This window comes from Buteo buteo, chromosome 7, assembly GCF_964188355.1.
Source record: "Buteo buteo chromosome 7, bButBut1.hap1.1, whole genome shotgun sequence".
Taxonomy (NCBI): domain Eukaryota; kingdom Metazoa; phylum Chordata; class Aves; order Accipitriformes; family Accipitridae; genus Buteo; species Buteo buteo.
In genome coordinates, this window is record NC_134177.1 from 30,020,070 (window position 1) to 30,033,401 (window position 13,332).

General features: G+C 42.0%; 1 protein-coding gene across 1 annotated transcript; it reads right to left on the reverse strand.

Moving 5' to 3' along the window:
- Positions 1-1,030: 1,030 nt before the first annotated feature.
- On the reverse strand, positions 1,031-12,647 carry LOC142032843 (coagulation factor IX-like). The gene is given in 10 exon segments (XM_075032061.1): positions 1,031-2,249; positions 2,251-2,740; positions 3,728-3,845; positions 5,789-5,830; positions 5,832-6,499; positions 7,152-7,286; positions 8,494-8,607; positions 8,745-8,769; positions 9,644-9,804; positions 11,612-12,647. Coding segments are annotated over 10 exon segments (1,941 nt in total). The 5' UTR covers positions 11,703-12,647; the 3' UTR covers positions 1,031-2,152.
- Positions 12,648-13,332: the final 685 nt, after the last annotated feature.

Here is a 13,332-nt window from a genome sequence, read left to right on the forward strand (position 1 = left end):
GATAACTGGTAGTTGGCATTTCAGTAAGAAAGTCACCTTTGTTCCAGAGGCACAGCCTAATTTGCTGTAATGTGAGTTCTGTAGTGCTCTGAATTCTTTGAGGTAGGGATGGGGGTGTGGGCTGACTTAGAGGTGCTTGTTATCTCTGGCATCTGCTGGCAATGTTAATGGACATAATATAAGTACACAGATGGCCGCATTTTAAATATGCTCCTGTAAGGCTGAAGGGGATGGACAATAAAATAAAGCTGTATGCTGGAACATGAACTTGAAGCAAAACCTGAAGGAGGATGCCAGTCCTGCATGGACCCTGCTAAAGGAATTCTGCTTGTAAGACTACTTCACCTCCTCTGGCCAGGTATTGTGTATGACAGTAACTGACCTCAGGTGTGTGTTTTTAGCATGCTGAAAGTTTCAAGGGTTTGCCAGGGGTTAGTTTCCCCCATTCTTTATTGAATGACAGGGAGTTTCTTACTGCTGTAGGGGCAGGTGCAACTATGAAAAATAAGTGACTGGTATAGAGCTGTTCATACCCAGGTTCTCTTTGGCCCTGAATGTCATCTTATGGGTTAGGATGGGCTTTTTTTCGGGGGGGTGGTTTGGTTGTTTTTTTTGTAGTTCTGGTACTGCAATCACAGGGGATTGTGATCTACATTTAAACCTTAAGAGCTATTTCCTTAAAGTACTGACCCTTGTGGTCTTGTGCAGTCCTAATACAGTTTCTTGCCATCAAAGTTAATCATAATAGCTCAGCATCATGTGTTCTCTGAGGCAAACAAAAAGGTTCCATTTCTTGTGAAATGGTAATGGACTTTTACAAGGCTTTGAACAAAGCTGAGGAACAGAACCACTCTTGGTGTGAGTGTGGGTTTTGGGTTTTTTTAATTAAAACATAGTGAATTGTAAGAAAAGTCACAAAATCAAAACTTTTTGACATAGGTCACAAAGACCACCTATTAATTTTAGCAGAAGGAAGCAGCAGAGAAGGGCACTTCTACAACGATGGTAATGTAGGTACTTGAATGGGATAATTAGTTGGGGGATTTTATGCATCTAGTATTTTATTTCACTTGCATTTTTGGCTTTGAGCACTTTTAAGTATGCAAAGCTTCTTATGTGTGAGGAAATCAACTTCTTAGAGGGATGGCTTGGTGCACAAGATCAATCTTCCTTTTGATTTAGGATGATAGAAAAGTTGTTTCGTGTTGTGGTGCATTGGCTTTTTCCTCATCAAGTGTGTTCATAAATATTTCATGTCTGAATTACTGGTTTTCATCAAAAACTGGGCAAGAGAAATAGCATGCATGGTGGGGTGGGCAGCCTCTTCAGAATAAAGAAAAATGGTGTTTTCTTAGAAAAAAAGTGAAAAAACCGACCGTTCTGTTACTTGCTACTTCTGCAGCTCTGTGTTTTGTAGTTCCACTGCTGTAGTACTCTGCCCAGAGCAGGGGTGGAAGCATATAGCCCATCTTCATGCCTTTCCTCAGCAGCTGCTGCAGCAGAGCTGCACTGTAAGTAAGTAGGGCTGCCCCTCAAGGGGCAGGAGCCAGTGGTTCCTCAACTCCCAGTAATTTATTTCTTTCAGAATTCTACCATACAATCCTTCTGTGTTCTTCCAGCTGCAGCTGGGTGGGTTCCCTCTCAGACAGTTTATCCAGTGCAGTTTGTAATCCACAATTCCATACATTGTTTTTGTATCAGAAAACATTCACTTTTTAGTAAACGGAGTTGTAATGAGGTAGTGGTAGTACTCAGTGACAAAACTTTACAAATCCCTAATGGCTGTGTTGGGCATGCTGTGCTGTAACTAGAGGACAGACACCACTCCCAGCAATGCACTTCCTTTTCTAAGTACCTCATTCACACAGAGGACTATTTGCCAAATAGCTTTTTCTTTCTCTAAAACAACCCCATTTTTCTGATCAGAATTTACATTAGGAAAAGTTGTAGTTGACTACTCCTTTGTTATTTGCAGAATAGTTCTTTTATTGTATACAAGTATTTTACTCAGTAATACTTGAATGAATGATTTAACCATTTGTGGTAAACAGACTCAAAGTCACTCCAACAATCATCTTGATTTTATACCATTAAGGGAGAGGAACTGCATTGTGTCTTAGACTGAAACAGTCTATTAGAGTTGTCCCCACTTTTAAAAGTGGTATTTAGAGAAGTTAATGGAAACGTTTTCTGAATCTGCTACACTTTCAACAATCTCTTGAATCCAGGGGATGTAGTTGGACACTCGTATATACACCGTATTTTCCTTTTTCAGCACAGCCCTCCCCCCAGCTTACAATCCCCAAGAGAAACCAAGTGGTGTGGTAAGGCACTGTGAAAGGGCCACCGCTGTCCCCTTTGCAGGTGTCTGCAACCTCAGTGTTGTAACCTGCACAGAACATGTTATCAGTAATGAGTCTGTCTGTTGACTGCTGACAGGTCTCCATGTTCACAATGGGCAGCCAGACTTTCATGAGGAAGCGCAGAGTCGAACTTCTGTCATGAGTGGCACCCCATCCGCTTACCATCCCTATTCTTCCTTCTTCAGATAGCAGGGTGGCAAGGTTAGGGCTTGGAAGGCAGATGGGAATTGCATACTCATTAAAAATAACATCACTGCTCAAGTACAACAAGGCGATGTCACCGTTGTAGTGATTTGAATCATAATGTGGATGTGTCCAGGTCCGTTCCACACCAATCTTCTGTTCTTTGAATTCTCTCTGGTATTTGTCGAAGTCTCCTGCAGTCATGACAAGTTAAAATGTTAAGCAAACTAAACAGCCTGCACAGTATCGTCATGGGGGAACAGGAATGATAGTGAATTAATGCTTTGACCTTCTGTCCCAAGAAGGCACCAACCAAAACAACTCATGCTCTGTAACAATAATTTCTTACACTGCTGATCCAATCCTGCAAATCAAGCTTACCTGTTTGTCCTTTAAGGGGAGGACAAGGTTGTTGACTGGATGAATAGATACTTACAGAGATTGTGACTTCTGGGGTAAGGATTTTGCCATAAATACTATCAGTGCTTTGTAGTAAGCACTGTATTTTAAACAGTTTATCTAAGCTTCCATGGGACTTGGCATTTTCCCCCTCAGGTGTATGAACTAAGCATTAAGATGCAGCCATAGATAAGGCTGAAGAATTGTTTCCTGTCAGTTAACCAGTGCTGTATTCTGTTTGCTCCTCTTGCACATCTCTCTCCTGGAGGTTCCAAGCACAAGACTGTTTATTGCAGCATTCCTGCTGCAAGGGGTTCCAGTTCCTGCTATTGTAACCTGTGCTATTACAAGGGAGAGGGGGCTTTCTGCTCTGAGGCAGTTACACACAAGGAGAAGCAGGTAGCACAGCAGGAAACTAATCTTAAGGCTGATTAAAAAACAAAACTGGCTTGAGAGCAGACTGTCACCTACAGGAATCCTTCTTCCTTCTGCAGTGTACACTAAGAAGCACTCCGTCTCCATGCACAATGAGTTTGTCAGAATGGGTGACAGAAAAAGATAAATCTGTGCCTTGCACTCCCAGGCTCTCCCTGAAAACAAACGGGACCAGCTGGAGCCCCTTTGCACTTACCCATTGCCAAGAAAATAAAGCATTCTGTAAATCCGAGTCAAGTTAGATGCGTCTGTATCTCACCTGTAGCTTACTGTGTTCGTGTACAATGAAAGCGCATTTTAAGTAAGCGATTACCCCTGTGTTTATAGAATGTACAAATTACACTCACCTACAGTAACATGGTGTGGTCTGACGAGATGAAGGCAGTGAGCAGCAGTGACCACCCAGCGACTGCTGATTAAACTCCCTCCACAGAAACCAGTATCTTTACTATTCCGGATCAAAACCTGTATGAAAGATGAGGAAGAACATGTCACCAGGGCTGTGTTGGGTATGTATGCACACTGTCACTCACACTCCGGTCCATTGCAGGCTCTGTATCTTGAAAATAACACTTCTGGCAATAATGACTATAGTGCACCAAGCAAAGATGATGATATCAAAATGGCAATAAAATGACTGCACATCTGTGACAATGGAGCAGAATATTATGAACTAAGCTTGACAAAATCAAATAGGATTAGAGCTATGGTGACTGGCATTCTTCTAAGGAAACAAGTATGACTGATTTTTTCATGTGGCTTCAAATTTTTTGGGGGTAGGGGAGAACAGTAACACAAGGTGTATTTCATTGGTACTCAGGGTAAAAAAGAAGAGCGCGGTGTTTGTCTACATGAACAAGGGACAGAAAAGAATTTTTTACTTTACTAGTTGTCAAGTGTAAGTGCGGTGTAAGTGCGAGTGGAGAGTCAGAAACTTTCTTATTTTCCTTTTATTGGTAATAAAATTTGGAATGATCTACAGAGTAGAAAATGGAGAAGTAAAAACACACTGCTCAGTGTTAGATGTTTGTCTTGTCTATTCAGAATTATAAGCCCTGTTAATACCTCAGCATCTCTTTAATTAAACTCCTCCCTGAACCTGTTACTTCATGTGTTAAACTGAAGGAAAAACTTAAATTTTGGTACTCTGCAGTTTCAGTGAAGTTAGTTAATGATCAAATAGTGGAAGAAGGTGCAACACAGTCTGGCCTCCTACCTTGGTCTAGTTCTCAGAGTATGTTTTACATAAGCCATTTTGCTTAATTCAATGTACTACTGATGCTTTTAATTCTGTTCAGTAGTGCTTGAACAAAACATTGCAAAATTACCTGAAAATTCTGTCTTAAGTTATGAAGAACTAGAATTTTTTAGAAAAAATAATATTAGAATATATAATACAAGATTCAATTACGAATTGCCTGATGCAATGAAAATTTAAAACTTCCTTGATGGTAACACTTTATTTCAAGAAGAAACTGTATAGGTCAGGCAGCATTCAGGCTACATTCCCTTTCATGCAACCCAAAATCGGGTCTCACTTGATCAGAAGGAAATCAGCTGGTGTTCCCCTTAGAAGTGTGTAAGATGGCAGAAACCCATACAATTCACTAGTAGTGACATTTCAGCTTACAAAAGTGCACAATGACTGCATGGTCGGTCCCCACAGGGTCAGTGTACTGGTTTTTCCACCTGTAAAATACCTCCTGATGGGTGGAACGGGAAAATCTTTTTGTGTGACAGCAATAAAATAGACTGACAGTAACCTGAGTTTTTTTAGATCACTCTGTTAACTTTCTGTGCACATGCCTGTAAACAGTAATAGTACACTGATGAAACAGACAATATAAATAAGTGAAAATTAGTAACAAATAAGGACACACACACACACAAAGCCCAAAACCAAGATGAAAAAAAAAAACAACAAAAAAAGATAGTGGAAATAAAAGAAACATTTCAGGGAAGTTCCCCTACTTGCCACATGCCGCTCACCATCACATTTGAGCCCTCTATTTTGTCTTCCTTACTGTAACAAGTACAAAAAGCTCAGCATTCTAATGAAGAATCTTACCTGGTCATAGAAAAATTTTTGTGAAAAATAGCACCAGCCATTCAAAAGCATGGCTTCTCATCAAGAACATTTAGAAACAAAGAACCTGAATAACAGAGCAGGAGAAGATTGGATTGATGTAGTTAAGAAAGTATTAAGCTGAGATGACTGAAGTGCACATACCTAGCATAGGGGAAGAATGGTGAATAAGGCACCTAAAATATGTATCATCAAAAAGACCTGAAAAAAACCAACTTTATAATGCTTGATGAACTCTGCTCCAGATGGAACCAGTGATGATGATAAAGTAAGAAAGCATTGAGGTGTGGTATTTATGGCCAGACTGGAAGAAAAACATTACCTGCCAGGGGCAATGTCCACGACGACACAAAGTTCCTCCACAAAGTTCCTCCCATTATCCTGGAGCCATTGTGCTCTAAGGTAGAGCTGACATTTACCTGGACGAACTGAGGTGTGGCTGAAACATTTCCCCAGTCACTGCTCTGATTAAGCCCATCATGCATGGTCTGAATGGCCCCTGTTTTGCTCTGGCCAGCGCTCTCCCCTGTTTGGTTTTGCCCAGCAGCATTTTCCACCCTTTCTTTCTGCCGAGCAGCAAGCACCATGGTCTCGTTCTGCCTTGCAGGGCCAGGGGTTGGCTCAGTCCTCGGAGCCGGGCCTCTCCAGGGCTTGCCAGTCCTGACAGTCCCCTCCACTGCCTCGTCCTGCGCAGGGACAGCCGCCTCTTGCCCAGCAGCACCATCCCCCAGTGGCTTCTGGGTCATGGAGTCCACCAGGGTCTTGTTCCAGCTGGAAGCATCTCCTGCCACCTCAGTTTGTCCAGTGTCACCCTCCATGTGCATGCTCTGCCCCAAGGCATCCTTTAAGGGCCCATTTTCCCCAACAGCACTTTGTTCTAGCTCCATTTGCCTAACTGCACCCTCCATACTCTCATTCCACTTGGCTACATCATCATCCCTGTGCTTACGCAGTCCCCTCGGTAGCCTTTTCTGCCCCAGCTGCTGTTCCTCCAGAGCCTGCCTGGCTTTAATCAGGCCACATGGAAATGGTGCTGGAGGGAGGAAAGACAGCAAGAAAGATTTGAGTTTAGGGTGTGTGGTGTCATGTCGGACTTTTAACACAAAAGTAGAACTTTTCCTGTCTAAATGTCAAACTCGCTTTCACCACCCACCCCCGCCATCATCTGACCAAGGTGTCTAGAGCTAATTACCGAGAGAAAGAGCACACAGCTGTTCCTTTTCTGAACCACAGGTGTCAGCCACGGCTGGCTACTTCGGGAGCAGTCTGCCAAGGGCTCCCTTCAGGACAGAATCCAAACCCAGCTCTCCCCTTGCAACAGGACACCTTAACACAAAGCTTTGAAGATGCTTGTCATGTCCCCTTGCTTCGTAACACTGCGGTTTAGCTTCATAACTCAGTTTATCCAAGCCTGTGCTGCTGTTAGGACGAACAGGCCCACCCCAGACTGTACTCCTGCTCCTTTACCCAGTATGGGGACACTGGATTACAGACACCTGACTGAGAAGAGCCTTAAAATTTAAAATAAACACAACATTATAAATAAGACAGATCTTTTCCACACACTAAATGCAAGCTGCAGTAGCACCAGCATTTGTAGCTCTTCTGCAACTAGTGAAGAGGAAAAGACAGTGCCTGCAAATCTGCTCTTTACCCAAACTAACTCCGAGCTGACCCTGCTTTACCTGCTTGCACACATCTCTTCCCGTCCTCATGCAGGGTGTAATCCTTTGCACAGGAACACACCACGTGAAAGGCGCTGCTGCCGTCCCTGCAGTACTGCCAGCACCCACCGTTCTTATACCAGCATTCAAACTTCTCTGCAATGGAAACACACAGGCATTCACTTGGCTACTGCTACGCACGGACCCCTGAGCAGCATCTAGCACTATTATTATACAAAAGAAAGCAGGAAAAAAAATCTGCTGAAATCTTGCAGGGAAACAGAAGGAACTACCTCTTACAGTTCCAGAAAACCATGCTGAGTTGTAGCAAACCAAACATGTTGCTTTATGTCTATTGTTCTTTGCCCGTTTCTACTATTTTCTTACTTGCCAGCTTTGTCTTGAGGCCACAGCTGGGCTCTAGGCCTGTCTGCCTGCAGAGCAGGAGCAAGAAAATGCCTGGAAGAGCAAACACTTCTAAATGCATCCATTTGTGATCCGTCTGCACATCTTCTCTTTTATATCATGACAGATTTAAAGTACTAGGTGTTTTGGTGGGGGCCAAGTCTACAAGAAATTGACTGAGTTTTTTATACATTGTCACATTAAAAAAAAAATCATGTTTAATTGCTTCACTGTAAAAAGAAAAGGTCAATAAAAGCATGTGGGGGAAAAAAATTATGATTCATAGTTTCCACGTCAGTTTGGCTTTTGCTGTAATTTCATGCCTCAGTCATTTTGCAAACCAGATACTGTATTTCAGAGGACCAAAAATCTGGTAAGAGGCAGCTTTTCTACTTCATTTTTCATCATTTGTATATTACAACAGAAATACAATATTTTTTTGGTTTACACTAAGCTTTGGCTAATTTGATGCATTTACTCAATAAAATTAAAAAGAGAACAGGGCCTCACCATGAACGATCTCCAGTGCAGGTGTCTATGGCAGGAGTTACTAGACTTGTTATCCCTCTGCTTTCTTGGGGGAAGGTGGGAGAAGGCCACGTGCCTTCCTCAGGGCTTGCAACAGATGAGTGCAAGAGCCCAGAACTGCAGCTGCTGTATGACAGGAGGTGGTGCTACCCTCCTCTTCCCCACAGCAGAGCTAGAAGTACCTACAGCCCCTGTCACAACGTGATTCCCCTCCTAGGGTGGCGGTGCCCCAACATGTCATATAAGAAAACACTGTTCTAATGTATGAAACTTAAACAACCAACCAGTTCTGTATCAGGCAGATAAAGTCGCCACTGATAACCTCAGTGAGAAGCCTGTGCAAAGGTTCAGCTCAAGTATCCAAGGACCAAATTTCCAGCCTTAATCCTTCCTTCACAATGAATTTCAATGTGTCTGTTCCTGGACTCACCTTTTTCACAGTTGTCTCCTCCAAATTTTGGGGGGCAGATGCAAAAGTAATTGTAGTGTCTTATTCTGCAGACTCCACCATTGTTACAGGGATTTGTACTACATGGATTTAAACCTAAGAAGAAGAAACAAGCTTAGTGTAATTCCAGGAATTAAGAGAAGCCTGGCTTTAAATTGCCAGATAATTCTTTGTGCTCAGAAGGGACACAAAAAATAGATTTTAATTTTTTTTTAAATTCTTTTTTTACCTACCTTTGTAATTGAACCAAAACTCCGTCTGCAAGAAGAAATCACAAATGAAGAAAACAGGCAATAAGTGGTCATAATGGTTACTGAAGAAATAATTTAGAAAACTGGGTATTTTAGGCTGCCTGTAAATTAACATTTTGAGTAGAACCATAAAATACATTCTCAGAGCAGATCTGCTGATCATCACCACACAGCTCACTTTCATTTGCATCATGGGCCAGCCACAGAGTGCATAAACTGGGTTGTATTGGAATGAAAATTAAACAGAAAGCTTACATCCATAAACGCTGCAGCCAGTGAAAGGACTGTGGCACCAGCCTAGGATTTTCAAGTGACACCCCCCTCCCCACAAAACCTGTCAATGCAAGGTCCCCAGCACCAACTGCTTCACTCTGAAGAGCCATTTCTACTGTACTGCATTACCTGCTAAGGAAGACATCACCTAAGCAACTTGGGCTAGACACAAGAGAAATTAGGCACCTCTATTTAAAACTGCAGTTCAAACTCCTGCTTCAGCAGAAGGTCAGTGGCTGAACACCTGCAGCCCTGCTTCCCAGCTGGATGCTATTAGGCCTTGGGAATGAGGCACTTCTCCTCTGTATTTGGAGGGGTCTGATCAAGCAAGTGGCCTCTGAAAATGTCGGAATCACGTTCCTGGATTGAGGCTTTCACAGAAATAGGTTTTGGATACTTGTAGGGAGTTGTGTTTAATGTTTACACAACAAACTGAGCACTCCCTTAGAAAGTGAGATCTCACAGGTGCCTTGAGTGACCCATTCTGGCTACCAAGCTGCAGAATCCATATGCACACAGCTGCCAGAGCCATGCCAGGTGGCTCAGGAAGGATTACTTACGGCTTGCTGTTAACTTTCCTCTCTTTTTCCTAAAATAAAGTTTCTCACCGTTTTCTCCTGTGAATGGAAGATCTCCTTAGCTTCCTCAAATGAACACTTTTCCTCATTGCATTCTCTCTCCAAGTTCCCTGGACGAATATCTTCTAGGAAATAGTTAGCACGTTTATGGACTTTCAGCACCTCATGTGCTTCATCTTTTCTCATAAACACTAGAAAAACAAAATTGAACAGTTGATACTGCAAGACAACAAACTGGCATCATTACAGTCACAGTCATGCATGCTTTCAGTTGAGTAAACAATACAAAGAAGGGGAGCGGGAATCTATGTAAACAGCCCAAAGGAAAATAAAATTAGTCTGTGTTCCAACAAAAGACACTAGTAGTTTAAGCTTTCTTTTAGTGGATCAGAAAACTCACTACTGAGACTTGCAGATTAGTGCAGAAATAATTTTTTATTCCACAAGACTCTTAAGTATTGCAGCTTCTTCTTTGGAAGCTGGTTATATTTTTCTGCCTCACCATCCTGATTCACAATTATTAGTTGCCTGGCTGTGTGTGCACGTGGATAAAGGTGAAAGGAGAAGTTCAGTTCGTATTTGGTGTCAGCTTTGTTGGATACTCGGTAATGGAGACCCAGTGCTTTCCAGGTAGCTACTGTGGCCACAATAGGACAGACATCGCTCCTTCATTAAAAGAAATATATAAAGTTTCAGTTTTGTACTAATATTTAGTTCATCTCCACTTCACTAAGCTATCTGCCTTCCTCCTGAAATGTCTTAAGAGCTATTACTGCCAATAAATTAAGGGAGGACTGGCCAGAAGAGGGACTATGGCAGTAAGGTCCTCCCCACATACCCCCTGCTGCTCCATAGCAAGTCTTTGCTATGGCACCTCTAGCTGAAGGACAGTGCTCCTGGGATTTTCCAGCCAGGATGCTCTGAAGGAAAACAAAGGATCACTCAGTCCTTGTGGATGTACTTATACCACATGCCATCACTACTGAGAGAAGATGGAGGTTTTTGTTTAATCTCCAGAAGTGTGGCCCTATATCCAAAACCCATCCATCTGACTGAAAAACTGCTGCTAAGAAGTGTTTTAAGAAGAAAGCTCGCTTTGTAATCCTGACAAAGCCTACTAAAATTCATACAGCAGTTCACTTAACAGTACTCTGTTTTCCAAGTCATGGTTTAGTGTCCTAGACAAGTCAAAATCCTTTGACAAAGAACCCAGTTTTGGAGATGGACCATAAAGACACGTTTCTTTGCAGTTGCAGGATCAGTATCTATAGCAATGACCGAAGTTCTAGAATAATATTAAATTGCTTCATTTCTAGGCAATTAGAAACAGCCCACAAAAACTCTTAGCTTAGAAAAGCTTTGGACAGATCCTGCTGTCTGGTAATAGGGAAAATGTCTTTCACTTATATCAGTAAAATTGCCCTTCGCCGTCTCTTGAGTTCTGGGGTCACCTTTAAAGGATTTGCCTATTGTAAGCTGGCAACCCCCGCAGAGGGGGTTGTATGCCTGTTGTAAAGCCTTCTGGTCTGCAGAGACCACTTCTACTTCTGCTCTTCCTCCTCTGCAAGGACAGCCATAATGATAAGTGAGATCCTGTTAACACTCACACCTGTTCTAAACCTCTCTGAAGTCATTTCCAAACCTTGTGTAGCTGCTGTAGTAAGATCACGGTAAGGTCCGAGAACACATGTTGAAAGTGCTTAATTTTATAGCTTCCCAAATTGGAAAAACTTTGTCATGCAAAAATAATTCAGATTTTGGGTTCAACGTCACAAGGAGAATACTTTTCAACAGGATAGTGGTCTAAGCAGGAAGTTAAGAAAGGCTGATTTCTCTTGGAAATATATACATGAATATTCATTTTTTCTTGTGCATTTCAGGAAGTGCTTCTTCAACCCACAGGACTTTGTGTTCAAAAAAGGAACATAGTTTCAGTTTAAATGCCAAGACTGCCACAGTAAGACAATTAAGTTTCAAAAGTAATTCAGAAGTACCTACTTGAATATGAAAACGGACAGCTGCTGTTGATGGAGCACATCAGTAGGAGAAACATCACAAGCGAGGAACTGCTCTCCATTCTAGTGAGCATTCAGAACACTCTGACTTCCTGCCAATTTCATTCAGAGGAAAAAGGATGAAATTGGTATATTGTCACAAAAACAAGGGTGAATTAGCCTGCAAAAAAGATTAAGAAGTAGAAGCAAGAGGACAAGAGAAGGGACAAAGAAAACAAATGCTACCCCGTTCATTTTGATCTGATGTCCATTGTTCCTCCAAGTCACACCAATGCTGTACACTACAACAGGAATCCCAACGGTTCGCAAGGCAATGTGCAGAGATTGACCTAGCCCAGGATGTGGTGCAGGGTCTGATCCAAAGCCCACCAAAGTAATAAAAAAGCTATGCTGAACACGGGAAGCATGGATCAGGCCTGAAGAGAGAAGCCAGTTCCAGCAACAGCCTTGTTTAAACTGCGAAGGATCCTAGGCTAGGGCTGAGCTGCACACTTCAGCCAGCAGTTTCTAATGATGGCAGCTGCTGTGTAATTACTGATGCTCTTGTCAAGTAAGACCGTATACACAAACCCCAATGAGGAAACATCTACCACGTACCTGGCAGTAAAAGTTACAAGACAGAAGTTTGTACTTCTTCATATCACCTTCCCAGGCTAAATAATTTGACAGCACGTACCTCTTTGCTGCCTGTATCATTTTTCCAATGCAGAATGCATTCACTTTACACAGAACCATGCAATTATACTCACTTATTTATTTTTTTAGGGGAAGACAGGAGAGAGATTTGGATGTACACCAGGAACAGCCATGAGGTCAAGAGGTTGATCATTAACCAGTCACAAATATTGACAGAGGAGACACAACCTTCTGGATTCTATGAAACACATTTGAAATCCAAAATCAGAAGAAAATTGTGTGTGTGTTTCTACACATATAGATGGGTGCATTTAAAATAAAAATCCTTAAAAACATCCTCCAACAATAAAAAAAACTTCTTTGCAACAAATTTCTTCAGGAAAATCTGGAATTTTTAAGAGAAGATTTCTGACACTCCATCATCTTTCAGTAGGTAAGACCAACTGATCTGGAAGATACACAAGCTGCTCTGTAAACCTCTGTTGAAATATGCAGAGCTGTGAGTGTGTAGGAGGATTCATAGCAGTCACTTGCAGGAAGGCAGATATTGCCCTGTAATAGTCACAGCTGCTCACTGACATTACGATTTCTGCCTTTAATTAGACCCATGTTTTACTGGCTTTGAACACAATAATGTTCTTCCTTGTAATTCAATGACTAGCAACGTCAGCCTTCTTAGAAGCAGGTATTCTTGGTGCAGGCCCTGGCTGGAAGACTGCTGTTCAAAGCATTATTCTTTAACATCTGTTGATCCTTAAATCCAGTGCCCAATAAAAAAGGGGAGGGGAAAAAAGAGAAAAAGAGAGACTGAGACAGCGACCCAGAGAGATGGCTGACTGTACTCTTCAGTTTCAACTTACCTCCAACATGAAGCACTTAGCCTGACTGTTACTTCTTTAATGCATGAATCAACTTCAGCACTTCCTTAATAAGCACATAAGCAGCTTGTAAGTCAACAAGACTAAGTCCACAAGTTTAAGAGGTATTAAACCTTTTTGCTGACACCATATTAAATTTTTTACAAATCCTAATACAATTTAGTTGTACCTGAGTTGTTTTCATTTAAGA